At 42.0% G+C, this 20329-nt stretch overlaps 2 protein-coding genes and 1 long non-coding RNA gene across 3 annotated transcripts; 2 read left to right on the top strand and 1 right to left on the bottom strand.

Annotated features, from left to right (window-relative positions):
* Nucleotides 1-440: 440 nt before the first annotated feature.
* LOC115537761 (uncharacterized) lies at nt 441-973 on the bottom strand. The gene is made up of 3 exons (XR_003974863.1): nt 941-973; nt 753-869; nt 441-675 (listed from the first exon to the last, which is right to left on the bottom strand). It is a non-coding gene; the product is annotated as an uncharacterized LOC115537761 (long non-coding RNA).
* A 3385-nt stretch (nt 974-4358) lies between these two features.
* On the top strand, nt 4359-9955 carry LOC115537693 (butyrophilin subfamily 1 member A1-like). Its single transcript, XM_030349739.1, has 5 exons — nt 4359-4454; nt 7139-7473; nt 8204-8254; nt 9187-9331; nt 9885-9955. The coding sequence occupies exons 1-5, from the start codon at nt 4385-4387 to the stop codon at nt 9953-9955; spliced, it is 672 nt and encodes a 223-aa protein (XP_030205599.1). The 5' UTR covers nt 4359-4384.
* On the top strand, nt 9924-19708 carry LOC115537694 (uncharacterized). The gene is made up of 8 exons (XM_030349740.1): nt 9924-10081; nt 12449-12760; nt 12876-13142; nt 13369-13668; nt 13955-14056; nt 18184-18450; nt 18806-19105; nt 19665-19708. The coding sequence occupies exons 1-8, from the start codon at nt 10012-10014 to the stop codon at nt 19706-19708; spliced, it is 1662 nt and encodes a 553-aa protein (XP_030205600.1). The 5' UTR covers nt 9924-10011.
* Nucleotides 19709-20329: the final 621 nt, after the last annotated feature.

Consider the following 20329-nt stretch of genomic DNA (forward strand, 5'->3'; position numbering starts at 1 on the left):
ACTCCTACCTCTCCTCTCTGGAGGGGCGTCCATCTTTAAGATTAGGAGGATGATCCATAGAGCAGTCGCTCTTCAAGGAGACACAGCTGGGTCCAGGGGAGTCCGCTCTCTCCTTCTGGAATATATAGACTATACTGAACATTTAGCTAAACATGGAGGAACGAACCCCTTGTTTGTTTAAATTGCTATGTTTTAATCAATAACATTTTCACTCAAAATATATTAACTTGATTATGATGAATTCCCCCCCCCCCCCTCCCTTTACGGCGCCCCTGTTTAGAGCTGAAGTCAAATGTCTTGTTTCATTTACACACCTTGATCAGCTCTGCTTGATTCTGCTGTACAGACTGAGCACTGGTAACCTTTGACCTCTCCTGTGGTCGCCTGTGGAGACAGCGCGCACACACACACACACACACACACACACACACACACACACACACACACACACACACACACACACACACACACACACACACACACACAGTATCTTTTTAATACAAATATTTCCTGATTGTAAATATCAGTCAGTAAAACTACTAGTTTGTTGGAAACTACTACCTCTCCTCTCTGGAGGGGCGTCCATCTTTAAGTCCAGGAGGACGTTCCATAGACCAGTTGCTCTTCAAGGAGACACAGCTGGGTCCAGGGGAGTCCGCTCTCTCCTTCTGGACTCTTCTAGAAAAACAAGAACCAGGATTTATGGATGTTTGATAGATGCTGTCGTTTTATAATCTTTGACAAATCCTTACCCTTCCTCTCTGGAGGGACATCCATCTTTAAGTCCAGGAGGACGATCCATAGACCGGTCGCTCTTCAAGGAGACACAGCTGGGTCCAGGGGAGTCTGCTCTCTCCTTCTGGACTCCTCTAGAAAAACAAGAACCAGGATTAAAGGATGTCTGATAGATATAGTTGTATAATATCTGATAAATCCTCACCTCTTCTCAATAGACTGATTTCCATCTCTAAAGTTACGCGGATAATCCATAGAGCGGTCACTCTTCAAGGAGACACAGCTGGGTCCAGGGGAGTCTGCTCTCTCCCGCTGCTCTGGGCTTCAACACAACACACACACAGCTTTTACTAAGACTGATGATGGAGTCATGAGATATCAGTGCTGAGCTCTGAGAAGGACAACAGTCACAGACAGAGAGATCCTCTTCTTACCTCTTAGCTTTGCTCTGGCGGCCATGTTCCCCAGACAGAGTGGTTTTAGAGGTAGGAGCCCCCTCCTCTCTCTCCTCATCCATAGTAGACTGGAGACCTGGACACAAACACAATGCCATATTGTTTCTCTGGATTCTCTTTAAGTACAAAACATGAAATGTCCCTCAGTCTAGAACTACACACTCAATCTCTAGATCACAAACTCTATCACTCTCTCTGTCTAGAGCTACATTCTAATCATTCTCTATGTCTTCTAGATCACACACACACACACACACACACACACACACACACACACACACACACACACACACACACACACACACACACACACACACACACACACACACACACACACACACACACACACGTTCATTTAATTATGGACAATTATTTACTTACCTTTAGATCCGACACTTCCAAACCATCAATTCTTAACTGTTACCAATGAAACTGACCGAACTGACCTCCCTACAGAATAAAGGTCCACAATACAAGGAAGGATCCGTATATAATCGGCCTCAACACGGTAAAACTAGTTACTGATGTCCTGACGCATACTCCTTCATTAAACCTATTTTACACCACTAACATGGATACAATGAGCTTGGACTGGAAACAGATTAATTTAGTAAGAATAAATTAATATAGTTAGAATACATCTGGTAAGAAAACAGGAATTCAGGAAACGGTACCTTATCTTTTCCGTGACGAAACGTGTGCTGCCCGTGTTGAATGGAAATATAGAATAACAAATGCGAGGAAAGGAGAGAATAAAGAGATTTAGGTGTTCACCAAATAACAGATAAGTGTTTAGAAGCGAGACAGAACATTAACAAAGGTTCTGAAAGTAAAGATTGAGCTGCTTGGGTCCTTATGGCAGACAGATCAGAAAGAGGAAGAGCTTTGAATCACAGCTAACTGCGTCACATCGTTTATGTGAATAGTGAAACTAAAGTAATGGCGCGTTCACACCAAAAGCGAAGGGGCGGCGCAACTTCCATACAAAGTCAACGTATAGACGCGTTCCAGGCAACGGGCGCGTTCGACTCCATACAAAGTCAACGTATAGTAATGCTGTAGTGTAGCCTACTTTGTATCGTCTGTGGTGAAATCCTGGGACTCTCAGAGTATCAAACTACAACTGGAAAAAAAGAGAAGCTTAGGAAACACTTTTATTTTGAAAACTTCTGAGTTAAGGGACATAAAAGACAACAACCCCAAAAACACGCTGTCTGAAACACCTCGGATCAAACCAGGGACAGGACAGACCCTGAAGTAAGTTATTACCTCTGAGGCTAATTCAAGGCTAGTTGCTATTCAACTCGCATGTTGCATGGTAAGAACTTGGCTGGTAGTACCTGGGTTTTGAAAAATAGCGGGGGAGTTCACTGAGTGCTGAGTGTGGCGCTGCGCCCCCAGGAGTAACAATACTCTGATTCCCTACATCTGTTTATTTACAGACGTATTATATTGGATTCATTTAATTGTTTCCTTCGTTCCTCCTTCCGTCTTCAACCAATGAATGAATCCCAACGTTAGAGATGTTTCGTTTCCATGCCGACTGTGTCATCTCTACACCCAATCAACACTAGATACACTGCCCTCTAGGGGTCGTACTTGGTTAAAGCATAAACAACCTCACCATCCTGAACAGAGGTCAATCAGTCAGTCGGTTTGAAGCAGCCCCTCTGCTGTGAGGGAGAGCCCCCCAGGACTAAAGAGAAGGCCCAGCGTTTAGGAGCCCTCTGCTGTGAGGGAGAGCCCCCCAGGACTAAAGAGAAGGCCCAGCGTTTAGGACCCTCTGCTGTGAGGGAGAGCCCCCCAGGACTAAAGAGAAGGCCCAGCGTTTAGGACCCCTCTGCTGTGAGGGAGAGCCCCCCAGGACTAAAGAGAAGGCCCAGCGTTTAGGACCCTCTGCTGTGAGGGAGAGCCCCCCAGGACTAAAGAGAAGGCCCAGCGTTTAGGAGCCCTCTGCTGTGAGGGAGAGCCCCCCAGGACTAAAGAGAAGGCCCAGCGTTTAGGACCCTCTCAGGGGGTGAGGATCAGGGGAGCGGTGAGAATGAGGGCGTGGCCCGCTGCTCCGGGCTATCGTTTATCTACTGGACATGACTGCAGTGTGGAGGTCCGGCCAGCAGGGGCAGCACTGAGGAGGCCTCAGTCCTTTGTTTGTTCTGGAAGAATGGCAGAACGTCTCACTGTTGTCCCACTGGTGTCTTACTGGTGTCCCACTGGTGTCTCACTGGTGTCCCACTGGTGTCTTACTGGTGTCCCACTGGTGTCTCACTGGTGTCTCACTGGTGTTGAATCAATCCTCGCTGATGGTGCGCCCTCGCATAACTTGAACTCTGAATGATGATTTAGATAAGTTAAACTCATGTCCTGAAACACGTTGGAGGGTTAGCGGTAGAAGCTTCTCACTAACTCTGATGACAGTTATATTATCTATGTTTCATGAAGGAAGGAACTTCAGCGATTTCTAGATTAAATAAATAAACATAATTGTAACTCGGTAATGTGCGCATGTTTATGTGTTTATTCTTTTTTTTAACCTTTATTTTTCCAGATGAAACATTAAGAACAGTTTCTTATTTACAATATTGATCAATTGTATGTGTGTATGTGAGTGTGTGTTTGTATATTTTTCCCCAGATTACTTATAGTTTTTTTGTATGTGTGTGTGGTTAAAAAAGTCGGACTCCACTGTTGTGTGTGTGGTTATATCCTTTCCAAACACTGATGAAGGGGTGAATGGAGACTCCATTGTTGTTTGTGTGGTAATATCCTCCCTCCCCACTGATGAAGGGGTGAATGGAGACATACGAGAACGTTCAGTTGATCCACTGAGTTGTTTATTAACATTATGCTAGGAGGGAAGACATACAGTAAAGGACCACGGGGAGGAATCGAACTGCGCAGATGTGTAATGTTGTCCCCATTAAGTCAATGGCGACCACATCACATTAAAGGGGTGATATAATGCCACCAGGTGTGAGTGTGATTAGCCATGACAAGCCCATAAATGTTGCCATTTAGTTATATACCTAACCTCATTTTAATAACTACGTGATCCATAACTCGTATTCTTAATCCCAAGCCAATAAAAAGTCATAAATGTCAGCCAGGAGGTCTAATAAATCCAGGTAAAGGTTGGTGTTTCCTGATCCTGTCAGCAGTCCAACAACAGGTACAGCTGAGAGAGGACGACACAGACAATGACAGCGCTGGGCAGTGTTGTGGTTCAGGCGGTCGTGTTACTGACGGGGCTGGTCGTCGTTCAGGGAGGTAAGCTGGACCGAATGTAAACCGTCTCTATGGCAAACCTATTATCAAGACTTCTTCTTTGTTTGGTTTGTTATGCTTGATATTTGGACTAGCACCAGAACACAAACGGTCTAATCTTTTTTGTTCAAATATAACCTTTAGGTTTCTCTTATAATGATGAAAATAATAATATAAAATACAACTGCTTGATTCTGCTTGTAATATTTTTATTTCATTTCGAGCTTTTCTCATACAGAAACCAAAGCTGTCTCTAAAGACGAACCCAGGTTCTCAGAATGGTCAGGTGATGTGAGAGAAGGTGAGAGACGAAAGCACACCGGGAAAGATAAAGACATTATGTTGAAAAATATGTGTTACTGAAGAAAAAATACATTCTTCAAAATACATGCAACCTAAGTCTGTCGTCTGGATAAGTTTAGAGGACTTAGTCCCTATTTTTTATCCGTCTGAAACGCAAGTGAGATGCGCCAAATGTAAGTAGCTTTGTGGGCGGTCCTCAAATAAATTTCGGCGAAGAAAACTTAACACACATATGATATGCGGTAACTGTGGTTCTATTTAATGATATACGCCAGGGGTTTTCAAAGTGTGAGAGAGTGAGCCCCCCCTCAGAGAAGAAATTTCAGCTGAGCCCCCCCCCCCCAAAAAAAATGTTCTAAATACCTGTGTTTTGAAAGCTATCTTTTATTTTAATTATTTTACACATTTTAAACATCTCTGATCATAATTTTAAAACATTTGAAACATATTTTTGAAACATTTGAAACATATTTTCTCAGCAACACGTCAGAATATTTTAAACATATTTCTGAAACATTACAACATCTTTGTGCGTTTTTAAACACATTTCTTAACACAATTTAACAACTTTATCTAAGCATGTTTTAGCTTAACCTTTTTTAAATACATTTGAACATCTTATTCTGTGTAAACTGCCAGTTTACACAGATTCATTCAGGGTCGAATCAGATCTGCCTTTTCAGTCCAGAGATTCGACTATTCGGCGGGGTTTGTTTACCGGCGTTGCTATGGTGACCTCAATTATTATAAGCAACTGACAACGATGCCAGTTTGAAACTAAAACTGTGATTCTGAAAAAAGTATAAATGCTATCAAAATTCCGTCGATAGTATTGAAGATACAAGTGTGTAGATTTGTTTAATGGTTTGAACAATGGTAAACGGTTGAAAAATGAATGAGTTACGATGTCTAGAAGTAGGTGTATCAGAATGGGCTGACGTCTTCAATGAAAACAGTTGAAAACAAAGCGGTATGAAACTAAAACTGTGATTTTGAAGAGATTTGAAATGATATCGAAATTCTGTTTAGATATTATTGAAGATACAAGTGTGTAGATTTGGTAAATGGTTTGCACGAAGATAAACGGTTGACAATTGATTTAGTTATGTTACTTCTACAGTTGAAGTACGACTGATGATTTGAATCATCGCCTTTCAGGTTTTTTTTCGGGTTTATTCTTTTCTCACGTCGCGCCCCCCCTGAAGAACTCTGGCGCCCCCCAGGGGGGGCGCGCCCCACAGTTTGAAAACCACATACGCAATACAATAACAAACCACGTACCAGTATTGTATGCATTATCGTTATCGACTTGTGTTCCTAATATGCATGTGTCCCCCCGTTAATATACAGTGCCATGGACTGCATTGTGCGTTACATGTTTAGTTTGCGTGTGTTTAAACGCACCCGCATTCATTAATTCTTTTACACATACACACACGCGCGCCCGCATTCATTCATTATTTTTAAAACTCACTCGTGGTAAAACAATGTTTTCTCACGATCAAATACTCCTCAATCCTAAAAGTTATGGGCTTGTACACGATGTCTCTGTCAAGAAAATATGTTTGCTGTACGGTGTTTGCAGATGCATTGATTTAAAAGTACAACTTATTACCTGTATCATCTGTTCTTTCCCAAATAATTTATCAAGAATGTGTGGCTCGTTGATGAGAGAGGCAAAGTGTATACACGAGGTGCACAAGCAACATTATGCATGCGCCCTTAAAATAGCATCTGAACAACGCGCCACTGACCTTAAACCAGCTATTTCCTGGTTTGTGGCGGAATTGTTTCCTGAAACTGCAAAATAGCACCGGGGAACGTTTGCGCCAGAACACGCACACGATCATTCCCTAATTTACGATGCATGGCGGTGGAGGGAAAAGAACGCTCAGCGCCAGTTGCAAACTAGCAACGACACATGAGTCAGGGTAGAAAGTCAATTGCGCAAGATAGGGCCCTTGTCATCTTTCACTCTCAGATTGCAGCGGTCTAAAGGTCATATTTTACGAGCAATTCAAGATCATTTATAAACATTCGTAGTATTACTTATGGACATGCACCATTTGCATTTATACACTTTAATATGTGAAGTACTGGTACTTAGCCACTTTATAATTTACTAATTACACTTGACACTTTATAATTTATTAATTATATTGTTTATACCGTTTGTTCTTTTTGTCTTTACTTTAGCGTCTATTTTTGTTCTCATTAGTACTTTGTATTTTTATTGTATTGTACTTTATCCTGTGTTTTCCACTGCTGCTGGGCTGTTGAAACAAAGGAATTTCCCCTCCGGGGGATTAATAAAGTTGTTATCTTGCCTTAATAAAGTTAATGAAGAGTATGCCTCCAACACCCCCCTATTCTCTGACCTCCAGACACCCAGGTGGGCTGTGTGTTTGGGGGGAGCTGTGTGCTGCCTTGCCGCTTCCAGCCAAACAGTGATACCATCCTCCACTGGATCAAGATGAATGGGAAGAACGTTCAGGTCCACTCCTACTACGATGACCAGGACCAACTGGGACACCAGGACCCTCTCTACAAGGGAAGGACCTCCCTGTTCCATGACCAGATCTCAGGGGGCGACGCATCCCTTGGTCTGGCCAGGGTGAACCTCCAGGACCAGGGCAGGTACCTGTGTTACGCCAGCACTTCACAGTACAACCAGGAGACCTTCGTCACCCTGACAGTGAGAGGTGAGCTCAAGTCCTTGGTTAACCTTAACCCTAACCCCAACTCTGAGTTTCTTGTTTTAATGCGGTACAATATTATCTAGGTCATCGTTAATGTGAAGTTATTTGGTTCTGTCTTGCTGTCATTGTTATTATCCTCATTCTTATTAAAGAAAGAATAATCCACATTTTCTTTTTCTGTTTCAGCGGGATCATTTAGCACACCTTGGTTACAATTAGGATTCTATTTTTATGTTATACTTTTAATCATCATCAGCATCATCCTCATCTTTTTACGTATAAAAAGAAGGGTTTCTTTTGAATTTTTTGTATCATTTTCTTTAATATTTGTGCTTGTAAATTACTTCACATTATATTTTATTTCGTTCTTTGTGTCATTTTCTCTTTTATTTTTAATTAATTAATTGAAAACGTTTGTGTGGTTATTTCTGGGTCATTCATTAGTGATGTGATGGGTAGTTTTATCTGTATTATAATGTAATAATCAACCACTTTTATATATTTTAGTTTACTATATATTCATGTTAATGATGTATTTTGGTTTGTCTTTGTCTTCACTGCCTCACTGTGGGAGGTCTAAAATGAGCGTGCTTCACCTCAAACACACGATGCCTCTGGTGCTGCACAGATATGTTATGTTGTACCCATTAAGTTAATGGTGACCATATCAAATTAAATAAATGAATATATTTTAATCATCTGTTGCTTGTCATTTCAAATATCAGTTTTGTGTTATGGTCTTCTGAGCAGAGACACTGTGGCGAGCAGCACGGGAAGAACCAGACGATCCCAGGTCAGAGAGTTAGCTACTCTCTTACAGATAGTTCCCTAAAATATATAAAAGTGTCTGATTATCACATTATTAAACAAAAGAAAATCGACAATGATTATACATAATCATTGGAGCATCCTTTTACTTTAACACCATTAAATTGCCGCGCGAAATTAGCATTTTTGAATTGTTCTCATTTTTGAGTAGCCTACTTATCAAGTGCAGTTATGTTGGGTGGAGATTTAGATTATTTACTTAAAATAATTTTACCAAATTACCACAACAGCAGCGAATCAAAATAAAATCCGATGGCAGGCCAACACCGAAGATGAAACTGCGCGTGGAGAGAAAGCCAGGCTTCTTTCGGACGTTCAATGAAGAAAATTAAACACGAACGGAGTGGCTAGTTGCAGCAGCAAACCTCAGCGACTATTTTGCTGGCAGTGTCTTCTTCTTGACAAGGATTCGTGCTCCCTCAACAACCCCTGGGTCACTACAGGATTCGTGGACCTTGCCAACTTGTCCCGGGCAATCGCGAGGCACGGTAAATCAAAAAGCCACATGTTATTTATCATCTCAAATACTGTGATTGTGTGAGTCGTGTTACACGTGAACATGAAACTTGAAATAGCCGACAGCCGCGCTGTCGATTCTTTGACTATTAGCGGCTTGTGCATTTCGGGGAGGGGTTGCATTTATAATAAAATGTATAATTTAATGAAATGTTTAGGAGTAGGCCTACTGTGTGTGTGCGCTCGTGTGTGTGTGTGTGTATCAGATTACAGGCATGTGTAAATCCTGGTAAATGACCAGGCACTCAAATAGCTCTTATAGTTGCATTAAATACATCCAAGCTGCAACGTACTATTTTCTCTAAAGGTTTGGCCTCACTTGGCTTCCTCAAAAAAAATCCCCACGCCACGCCACTGCCTCCAACACCACCCTGTTCTCTGATCTCCAGACCTCCCTGTTCAATGACCAGATCTCAGGGGGCAACACATCCCTTAGTCTGGCCAGGGTGAACCTCCAGGACCAGGGCAGGTACCTGTGTTACGCCAGCACTTTGAAGAACAACCAGGAGACCTTCGTCACCCTGACAGTGAGAGGTGAGCTCAAGTCCTGCTTTTACAGGACAAATCTGAGTTTCTTGTTTTAATGCGGTACAATATTATCTAGGTCATCTTTAATGTGAAGTAATTGTTGTCATTGTTATTGTTCTCATTCTTATTAAAGAAAGAGCCGTTTCAGAGGGATAATATAGCACACCTTGGTTCGAATTAGGATTATATTTTTATGTTATCCTTTTAATCATCTGTTTACGTATGAAGAGAAAGGTTTCTTTTGATTTTTTTGCATCATTTTCTATAATATGTGATTATATAATATGTAAATTACTTCACATTGTATTATCTATCATTTTTTGTATAATTTTCTCTTTTGTTTTTAATTTGTAGAAAGCATTGGTGTGGTCATTTCTGGGTCATTTATTAGTGATGTGATTGGTAGTTTTATCTGTATTATAATATAGGTGATTGTTTGTAGGCCCTGGGGCTAGGGGCTACTTGCAGCGGTTTCCTTTCTCGACCTTTCCGAAATGTAAATACAGTTTGACAGGGCACACCCAAAAGGGCGAATGGAAAAACGTATGCCAAACTACAGGAGAGGAGGAGTGGCCCTGCAACAGGATCCTTTCTTCCTCCCCAGATCATGTTATTGTTCCAATGAAGTGAAGTTGAGTCGTCAAGCTGCAGACTGAGAGACCCAAGAGGCACGAAGGAAGAATAAGATGGCAGAACTCAACGGTGTTCTGGTCCGAACAGCCGTGTTCCTCATGGTGGAGGTCCTCGTTCAGGGAGGTAAGCTTGACTAAAATGGAGACAATTCCTTATTTATTTATTTTTTTGTGATTATTTGGAGATCTAAAGGTCAAAAGGTAAAGGTAAATCTACACGTGGGGATATTTCTCACATGATCGTTGACATTGTTGACCTTGCGTGTCTTGAAAGGCGCCTCTAAATTAAATGTATTATTATTATTATTATTATTATTATTATTATTATTGTAATCTAGGCCATTTTGTCACCATTACTTACTAATCGAACATCCTGTTTTTTCGCTCTGTCACATTGTGAACGATCCTCTCTGCTCTGAATGTGTGGCGTTCTGTTCTGAGCAGCGGTTGATTCTGATGTCTGTGTCACAGAGAGGGTTCTTCTCAGACACTTAGTTATTATTATAACACTATTATAACTATTATATCGCTCATTATAACGCTCATGCACAACAACGGTAGACTACAAAGTGCTCCCTGGCTCGTAACCATGGGGAGGACACGCCCCTCCTTTGCTTTGCAAATTAGTTAGCAGAGACACGCAAAAACAAACAAATAATTTCAATCCTGTTTTCTCTAAATTATGGTCTTAATTCAGTGGCAGTGACCAAATTGCATATATGACTATACTAATTATATAATATTAAACATATGACCATGTTTAAAACCACATAAATAATGAAAGATGATGATTTTTGGTACCAATAACACATATTAGGCATATAATATAATGTATTATATATGTTTGACACTATATATTAGGCCTACTAATAGATACTAGCGGGGTTAGGGTAGGACAATTGTTAATTTTTGAACTGTAGTCATACAGAAACCATTGGAAAATTCCACCTGAGGATAAACCTGCCTGAATACATTGGCTTTCATTCAGTCAATCTAACTATTGGTTTATTAATGTTGACAGGTGTGCGCTGTTGTGGGATAAAAGAGGTTAGGGTTAGTTGTCAGTGGACGTTTGGTCTATGCATCACATTGTTTACAGGGTTTAACTTCTAAATATCTATCACTATGACAATATGCTATGGCAACGGCCAGTGGCGCAAAAAGTGGGTATGCACTATATGCGGCGCATAGGGGCGCCGCACCAGAGGTGGCGCCAAAGCGATGGAAGTAAAAATATTTGAGTCGGGATTTTCTGTTTTTAACAGCGTTTGTGTACATGATATGATGATCAATAACAGAGAAACGACACTGATAAGGCCCTCTTCCGCACACGGCGCTCCAGTGGGCGCCCCCTCGACCACGCCCTGGAGGCGAGCGCCAGAGTGTCTTCATTTGAACCGTATTGTCATCTCATGACACGTACCTCAATATGGAGAGGCAGAGAAGAAAGCCCTCGGGGTCACAACATAGAAAAAGAAAGATTGGGAAGGAGAAAGGGTGCGCAGGGATGAAAGAAAGCTTTTCAAAGTGGTTGAAAGTCGTTTTTATGTCAGTGTATGAAGAGGAAGCTTGTAAATATTCAGGTTAGCTAAATCTACTAGTAAAACAACAGGTTACTGTTGTCTTGCAACTGTGTACTGATCAGAATGGAGCCTACAATATAACGGATCATTACAAGAAAAATAAAGGAACTTGTTTGTGGTTATTTTGTTTTAGTTCAACCTCTATGCAACTCTTTGTTTTATGTCAATAGAACCAGTAAAAGCGGTTTGGTGAAGCTAGAGTTAATGACACGCGCCTTGTGGTGGGCTATAATAACTGGCAGTGTCTTTCAAAGATACTGAAGCACCATGAAACAAGTGGTTACCACATAAATGCTTATCTGATGTGGAAAGAATTGGCATCCCGCTTATGCCTAGGTAAAACTATTGATAGCGAATTGCAGAGAGCCTGTTGACTCGAGTGATCGACTGCATACTCTTCCTTGCAGAAAGAAACCTGCCACTGAGAGGGACAAAATGCAATGTTAGGAAATCCTAGAAGTGGACATTTTCTGATCTCTTATAGCACGGTATGATGTTACTCTGGCAGAGCATCTTAGAAAGGCTGCCTCTAAAAAAAACACTGGATATCTGTCCTGGTGCACTCAAAATTAATTTTTTGATTCAATATCAGAGTCTGTTTTAGGTCAAATTTGTGCCCAGATAAAAGCGCCTGCTATGTGTCTGCATACCCCCCAGAAAGTAGGCAGTTGCGCCCCTGGCAACGGCTCTGAAAGGAGAATGCTACATGTCAGACACCTCAGACCGTAGGCCATTCGGAGGATGAGATAGATGGGAATACTTTCATTTGTTCTTTATATTGCATTTTTGTACTTGGTTCCCAAATGGAAAGCTGGGAGATTTCCCCACTTCAAACACGGTAGTTTATCCCTTAAAATGGATCAAATGTGTTTTAAAATGGTATTGGCCAGGTGCTGTTCAATCTCCAGACACCAAGGTGGGCTGTGTGTTTGGGGGGAGCTGTGTGCTGCCTTGCCGCTTCCAGCCAAACGGTGATACCATCCTCCACTGGGTCAAGATGAATGGGAAGGAGGTTAAGGTCCACCGCTACTCCCGGGACCAGGACAAGGACCAGGACCCTCTCTACGAGGAAAGGACCTCCCTGTTCCATGACCAGATCTCAGGGGGCAACGCATCCCTGAGTCTGGCCAGGGTGAACCTCCAGGACCAGGGCAGGTACCTGTGTTACACCAGCACTTCACAGAACGACTGGATGACCAGCGTCACCCTGACAGTGAGAGGTGAGCTCAATTTCTATTTGTATAGGATTCCATCCTATAAATAAATATAAACGCTGTATTGAGCAAACGTTAGCTCATTAGTTTTGTGTTTTAATGCGATACCATGTTGTTGCAGCTCCTGTTGCTAGAGTGGACATTATGCTAGTGAACAACAATGTCACCTGTCAGTCTGGAGGAATCTACCCAAGACCACATCTCACCTGGTCCGTCAGTCCTCGCCCGTCTACTGTCCTCCAGAACACAACCGAGGTCCATGAAGATGACCGGGGACTCTATGACATCAGCGGCTCCTTAAGGACTGTTTACAATGACACAGAATCGACCTACAGCTGCTCAGTCCAAAATGAACACAGTGCAAAGAAAGCCATGATGAGGCCACTCCGTAAGTCTTTGAATATTAGAATGGCAACAGTCAGAAGTAAATTGTAGATTAGATAGTGCAATCCAATTTGTAATGGCCGCTAATTGGAAACATAGGAGAGTACTGCTTCGTACCTTGTTGTGAAAATATTTAGTCCATCTCCGCATAAAAAGTCCATCTCCGCATAAAAAATATTTGTATTGTATATCTCTGACTGTCCGTCCACTTGTCTGTCTATCTTCATCAGCTCCAATGCAAAGTGCTCCCAAGAGTGAGGTGTTACTCCCTTGTGACGCCTCTGGGCTCGATGACATCACCTGGACCTTCAACCACAACCAGACCATCCTCAGAAGACAAGCAGGACAAGAGAAGGTGGTGGAAACAGAGTGGCAGCAGCATGTAAGAGACCTGTCTGAATCAGGCAGCCTCCTGCTGTATGTGACCTCATCAGCCCAGAGTGAAGGGGCGTACAGGTGTACTCTCAGGTATGCAGACGAAGAAGACGTAACCCACATTGAACTGAAGATACTGGAGGACCCTGTTGCAGGTAGGCCCTTCGTGAAAATATAATATATATAAATATAAAAGCAATCTGTGAGATGCTAAACCACCCGTGGTGCAAAAAAGCAACATTGTTTCAAGGGGGCAAGGGTGTCCACTGTCCATTGTCTTCTTTAATGAACTATGTTCACTGGGCCAGGAACTGATAAGCCACCTGAGACATTGGGTTTAAAACATTGTTATCCAGTTCATGTTTCATTTGAAGGTATTAGGATGTTATTTGTTTTTTTTCTCATAGAAAGATTAATCAATATTTTCTTTTTCTGTTTCAGAGGGTTCTCATCTCACACTTCCGATGTTACAAATACTTATTGTTTTCCTTACAATCTCCCCTCTCATCCTCTGGTTATGTATTCATAGAATCGAGCAACCATGTGAAACTGGATATATATTCCAATTTTTTTTTTTTGGTTTCATTTTTATTGTTTTTTTGTTATTTTGTTGTTGTAATGCACAACTTATTGCTTCTCTTATTTAGAGTAATAGGTTTAAGAACGTTGTGTGGTTATTTCTGGGTCATTTATGAGTGATGTCGGACTGTGTCGTTTTATAAATATGATTGGTATGAAGCTAATATTAAAGGTTGCATCAGCGATGTTGGGTGACGTCACTTTTGTTTGTATTTGAAGCGAGAACCCAAACAAACAGAGCCGTGTTTTGTGCGTCCAGTAAAAACTATCATGAACGCAGCGGAAAAAAAACACACAACACACACCCCTTGTCGATGATTTGTTGGAATACTATTTATTTGGGTTTTGAGTGGTCGGTAGTACCATTTTTGTTTTGTATACGATCTCGGAGCATATGGTGTGATCCATCCAGATGCCACCAGCCTACCGAGTTGCACTTGTGACGTCCTTTCCGTGGGGTATTCCACGAACTGAGCTTTAACAAACACTGTGAGCGTTAACACTGTTAACGCTGTACTCTAGGTTGGTTGACCCTGTGCCGACTAACCCAGAGTTTTCGGTTCCACAGCAGCGGTTATGCATTAGTTCAATCAACTCGGGGTTGGTTAACACAGGGTTGTGCGCGTCCACGCCAAACCTAAAAAGTAACCCGGAGAACCAAAGCCTGGCAGCGGATCGCTGACCGCGTAAATGCGTTAGTTACACGTCAAAAGCATGATCCTTAATATTTGAGCCATGAATCTATAAATATCCCAGATAAGCATTCTTAAAGATCCTACCACATAACCCTTTTCTTCTTAAAAAAATATGTAGCCTACTTCGATGGCTCCCAAGCGGTCAGCTGATCAAGTAAAAATAAAGCATAAAAACATAGGCCTACAAACTGGTAAGCTTTTCCCACCATCGTATTGGTATACATTTAAATATGCCATTTTCTTTAAGCCAATCGTGAAAAGGCAGACTGGATCTGCCCCTCAAATTGTCTTGACCCCGGTGGAGGAGCTGTTAATAAACATATATTCAGGGTGTCCTGGCATGGGGGTACCTGGAGGTACCTCCTCAGAGAGTCAGGGGCCATGTGAGGGTACCCCACTGGTTGAATGTAGGTTTTTGTGTTTTCTTGTATTTTAGCTTTTGTTTGCCTTCAAAGTAACACATGCAAACCGTGTGTGTGCCACAGCGCATATGTTCCAAATGTTGTTGTTTTTTGGTAATTGGGTAAACCTAAAAGTGACAATTCATCAACCAAACAGATCAAGATGGATTGGTGCTTGTAATGAAGCCGCCGGCTACGATCGAACATTCTCCAGTGGATGTAAGTCCGTTAGGACTATTTTATACTTTATGTTGTAAGCGCCTCTCGGCATAGTACTCAGCCAATATTGCTCTTTGTATGATAGGAGGCCGATAAAAATCTTGGATGGGTCATCTGAAAGGACTGAGATGTGCTCAGCATCTCCAACATTACAGATAAAACTAGGCTACCATTTGCAAAAAACGGAGGGCTACGCAAATAGTGAACTGAGGCCAGGTCCTCGATTGGTAGTGTTGGCTATGTAAGGCTGGAGAAGGCATCTAGAGAAATTCGGTGAGCTCAGCAGGTGCTGCTGGATGTACCTAGGTGCAGACAAAAAACAAAAGGCTACAGAGCCTTCGCTGTGGCCGCTCCTAATATTTGGAACAGTCTCCCCCTGAGTCTAAGATCTGCCCAGTCTATAGACCAGTTCAAAACGCAACTAAAGACTAAAAACTTTTAATACAGATTAAGATTTTATTTTATGTTATTCATTGTTGTTGCTAATATGCAATTTTAAGCCTTCTTGTTCTTTGTTTTGTTTTTTATATTGTATTTGTGTACAGCACTTTGGTCAACTACTGTTGTTTTAAAATGTGCTATATAAATAAACTTGACTTGACTTATTAAAACTAAAGATTTGCGCGATAATCTATATCTCTCCAGCAAAAAGTCATCCGATATGCCAAGATGTCGAGCCGTGGTCTTATTAATCGCTCCTGGTGGATTGCACATATATTGCGCTCCGATATCAGCAGGCCTCTCATCAAAAGGGCATGCCATTGTGAACACATGAAATCTGCGGTGAACGCCGGTTTGAATACCCAAACCCGGGTTATGTTTCAAACTTAACCTGCGCAAAACCTGCTCCGACCAGATTTGATTCAGAGCATATGTTTCTATAGTAACTAACATACCGTGTTCATTTTGGAACGGAAAACCTAGGGTTACCGCAAACCCTGGGTTAACTTACCCGGTTATGTGATAAAACCGGCTTTGTGGAATACCCCACTGGTCTCGAAGCACTTATAGCGTTCCCGTTTGTCTTTGTGATTGTGTCATGAAATTGGCTAGACGTTGTTTATTGTCAGCTACATTAGCCTCTTCAGCAAACCAGCTCGAAAACAAACAACACAACTTTACATTGTATTGAACGCACAGCAAGACCGTGCAATGCATAAATTGGTGACTGGAATAAAGTAGCAATGTCATACATTTTGTAAGAGCATTGAAAATCAACATTAAAATGACCAACGTGGTACAAATACAAAGAAAATAAATCTCTACACGGGCACAGCCATTTTTGTTGAGTGTCATAACTGCACTCGGGGCCTGTACTACGAACCTCGATTAGAGGGTTAGCAAGGTATGTTGAGCTCAAAGCCTGGGTTAGCCAATATCATCCCACCGCAGACACAAATGGGCGTTCTCGTGTGGTGGGGGTTCCCGTTTATGCAGACTGGAACGCCCCCTTCTTATTCTTCGTCGCCTTTCTCGCTGAACTGTATTAAAATGTCGAAGTGTACTTCTCCGAAACTATGTAAATAGTGTTGTAAATAAACTTCAAAAGCTTTTCAAATCTTATTTTGAAAATAACTTCACATGGTGTGTCTTTTTACAATTTATTCGTTACCAGCATCGTAGTGTTGATCAGCAGTGAAATAGTCCGCCAAAGACGTTGACGTCGCTTAGCAACCCAAGACGCTGGGGTTGACAAGTTACCGGACTACTTCCCATGCAAGTGAACAGAGTATTCCACGACATTAAGAAGACCCATGTAATAAAGGCCTATACTATTTCTGTATATGGCATCGATTACTCCTCAGACTAGGCCTATAAAGCAATGATAACAAAAACCAAAAAAACACAAACGCTCGATCAAAGTCCCGGCCCTACCCGGCTCAAGGATAGTGATGGGAAATATCGGAGAACTCTGCAATAAACCGGCCTAACTTTCACCGTCAACACCGAACCCCTTCTTCTTCGCACGGCTGTCAACATCCAGAACATTCGCTAGTTAGATTTTCTCAAACAGAAGTTTCAAAATAAGATCTAGTAGTAAGTACTTGTAGCATAGAACTAACTGTTAAATGTAGTACTATTGTACGCCCTTACTCATCGTGTCCATTAGAGGGCAGTGTTGACTTTACCTCTGTGTTACCTGACACTTCCTGTTCCGGTGTCCGAGTTGTTACATGTGACGATGTCGAGGAGAGTTGCAGTTCAGTCGCGTTACTCTAAGTCAAGAGCAAGGTAACAGAAGTAAGAAGAACTGTTAGCCTTGAGAAGCTACTAGACGAGCCTGGATAAAGATGGCGCAGAGAGACCCCCGTGAAAATTGAGGACTCTACAAGCCACAGCCTGAGCAACGTCTTGGAGATTGCGAACTATAAAAAGAATAAAGGTGAAAATGGCCGGAGCAGGAACGCTACATCAGCAGATCGTCTTTGATGGAACAGAAGATAAGTACGGTCTATGGGAAACACGATTCCTTAGCCGTTTACACATTCTGAAGTTGAAAGACACCATTTTGAGAGAGCCCGCTGGCGAGTCTGCCGTAGCTGCAGATCCAGTGAAGAATGCAGATTGTTATGCTCAACTAGTGAATGCACTAGATGATAAGAGCCTATCATTGACATCAAGACATGACGCCGCCGATGATGGAAGGAAAGCCTTGAAATTATTAAGAGAACATTATTCTGGAAAAAGCAAGCCCAGGATTCTAAACCTGCAGGAAACCAAATGAGGCATGGTTACAATTAGTTTCTTGTTTTAATGTGGTGTCATGTCGTTGTAGCTCCTGTTACTAGAGTGGACATTGGGCTAGTGAACAACACCGTCACCTGTAAGTCTGGAGGAATCTACCCAAGAACAAAGCTCACCTGGTCCGTCAGTCCTCGCCCAGCTACTGTCCTCCAGAACACAACCGAGGTCCATGAAGATGACCAGGGACTCTATGACATCAGTGGCTCCTTAAGGACTGTTAACAATGACACAGAATCGACCTACAGCTGCTTAGTCCAAAATGAACACAGTGCAAGGAAAGCCACGATGAGGTTGCACCGTAAGTCTTTGACTATCAGAGAAACAGTCAGTCAGTAGCAAAGCATTGATTAGAAATGTTGCGATCCAATTTCGAGTGGTTGCATTTTAAGGGGAAACCGTCACACTCAGGAATAGCTAACATAAGAGAGTACTGCTTCATATTTTTATCGTGAAAATATTTTGGTCTGCAACTTCTACTCCACTTCCGCTGAGAATTGGCAGAAGGTTGGACCATTGACATCATTGGTCTGGGATTTCTGTTCTCCTTTGGTCAAAATAGGGTAAATGGTGTCATGGTTCAAAATCTCTGCAGATTTCATAACAATATCTTATATGTCTTATTGATTATCCACTCGTGTGTCCATCTAATTCAGCTCCAATGGAAAATCTTTCCAAGAGTGAGGTGTTACTTCCTTGTAATGCCTCGGGGTTCGATTACATCACCTGGACCTTCAACCACAACCAGACCATCCTCAGAAGACAAGCAGGACAAGAGAAGGTGTTGGAAACAGAGTGGCAGCAGCATGTAAGAGACCTGTCTGAATCAGGCAGCCTCCTACTGTATGTGACCTCATCAGCCCAGAGTGAAGGGGCGTACAGGTGTACTCTCAGGTACGCAGACGAAGAAGACATAACCCACATTGAACTGAAGATACTGGAGGACCCTATTGAAGGTAGGCTCTTGGTGTAAATACAAAAGCAATCTGTGTGATGCTAAAACACCTGTGGTGGGAAAAAGCGACATTCTATTTACAACACATGGGGGGGTAAGGCAAAGGTCTCCATTGTCTTCTTTACTGAGCCATGTTAACTGGACCAGTAACTGATACGCCACCTTAGACAATGTGATTGAAACATGTTTAATGTGAACGTATTAGGATGTGTATTGCAGTCATTGTTATGAGTGTTATTATTATTATTGAAAGAATAAGCAACATTCTCTTTTTCTGTTCAGAGGGATCTTCTAGCACAGTTGGGATCATTTTAGGAGTGGATCCCGTTATCATTTTAATCATCGCCATCAACAGTTTATATATCATAAACCGATAAAGGTAAAACCACTACTTTCAGCATTCATTAATAACATGTTTACTACACATTTTTATTTTTATAGAATTTCTTGAGAAAGGTGGGGAGGTTACTTCTGGGTTATTTATGAGTGATGTGGGACTGTGTAGTTTTACAAATAGGATTATGAAGCTATTATTAATATAACATTTTTGTTACTCTTAGGCCAAAGAAGGACGAGGAAGGAGCTCAAACAACCAAAGTACTGAACCTTCTCCTCAGGAAGTCGTTCCTCTGTCTGAGATAAAGGGTTCAACCTCCTGACCTTATTACCGCACCATCAGACACAGCAGGGTGAGACCGTGGTCGCAGGAGCCAGGATCCTTGTTTACGTTGTAATTTAGGGGTGTAACAGTAGAATGGGGGGGGGGGTGCTTTGCAGGAGGGACTGACCAGCTTGAGGAGTGAGGCGGAGATGTGTAAAAGGTGAGTAGGTGTGGTCTGTAGAGGCTGATTCTGACCTCTGAGTCCTCTGCTGGGATTAGAGATTATGCCCGGTGTCTTCATCTGAGATGGACTGGGAGGATGATTTCATTCTGCACCAGAGAAAGACTTCGAAAAGGTCAAACAGACAATGTGATGGGTACAACCGAGGCAACTTCAGCACCACAACAACAACAACAACGACGACCTTGGTGACACACCACAGAGCACACATCCAAGAGCAAAGAAACATGTATCTGGATTAATGGGAATGAAACGTTTTCTGACTGGTCCCTTGAAAAGCGTTGAGATTTTTGTCATCTTTATGATCCCACTATTTTCTTTTACGAAACTTAAATTCATCTTTAAGGCAATGAATGGATGAGTTGTAACATGCGTCCATTATC

Source organism: Gadus morhua, chromosome 23, assembly GCF_902167405.1.
Source record: "Gadus morhua chromosome 23, gadMor3.0, whole genome shotgun sequence".
In the NCBI taxonomy this organism is placed as follows: Eukaryota; Metazoa; Chordata; class Actinopteri; order Gadiformes; family Gadidae; genus Gadus; species Gadus morhua.

Bases quoted from the DNA above. Each gene is read 5' to 3' on its own strand.
- LOC115537693 (XM_030349739.1), top strand. From the start codon at position 4,385: ATGACAGCGCTGGGCAGTGTTGTGGTTCAGGCGGTCGTGTTACTGACG. The intron at 4,455-7,138 runs GTAAGCTGGACC...TCTGACCTCCAG, and splicing joins GCTGGTCGTCGTTCAGGGAG to ACACCCAGGTGGGCTGTGTG. The intron at 8,255-9,186 runs GTTAGCTACTCT...TCTGATCTCCAG, and splicing joins AGACGATCCCAGGTCAGAGA to ACCTCCCTGTTCAATGACCA.
- LOC115537694 (XM_030349740.1), top strand. From the start codon at position 10,012: ATGGCAGAACTCAACGGTGTTCTGGTCCGAACAGCCGTGTTCCTCATG. The intron at 12,761-12,875 runs GTGAGCTCAATT...ATGTTGTTGCAG, and splicing joins CGTCACCCTGACAGTGAGAG to CTCCTGTTGCTAGAGTGGAC. The intron at 14,057-18,183 runs GTGAAACTGGAT...ATGTCGTTGTAG, and splicing joins TCATAGAATCGAGCAACCAT to CTCCTGTTACTAGAGTGGAC.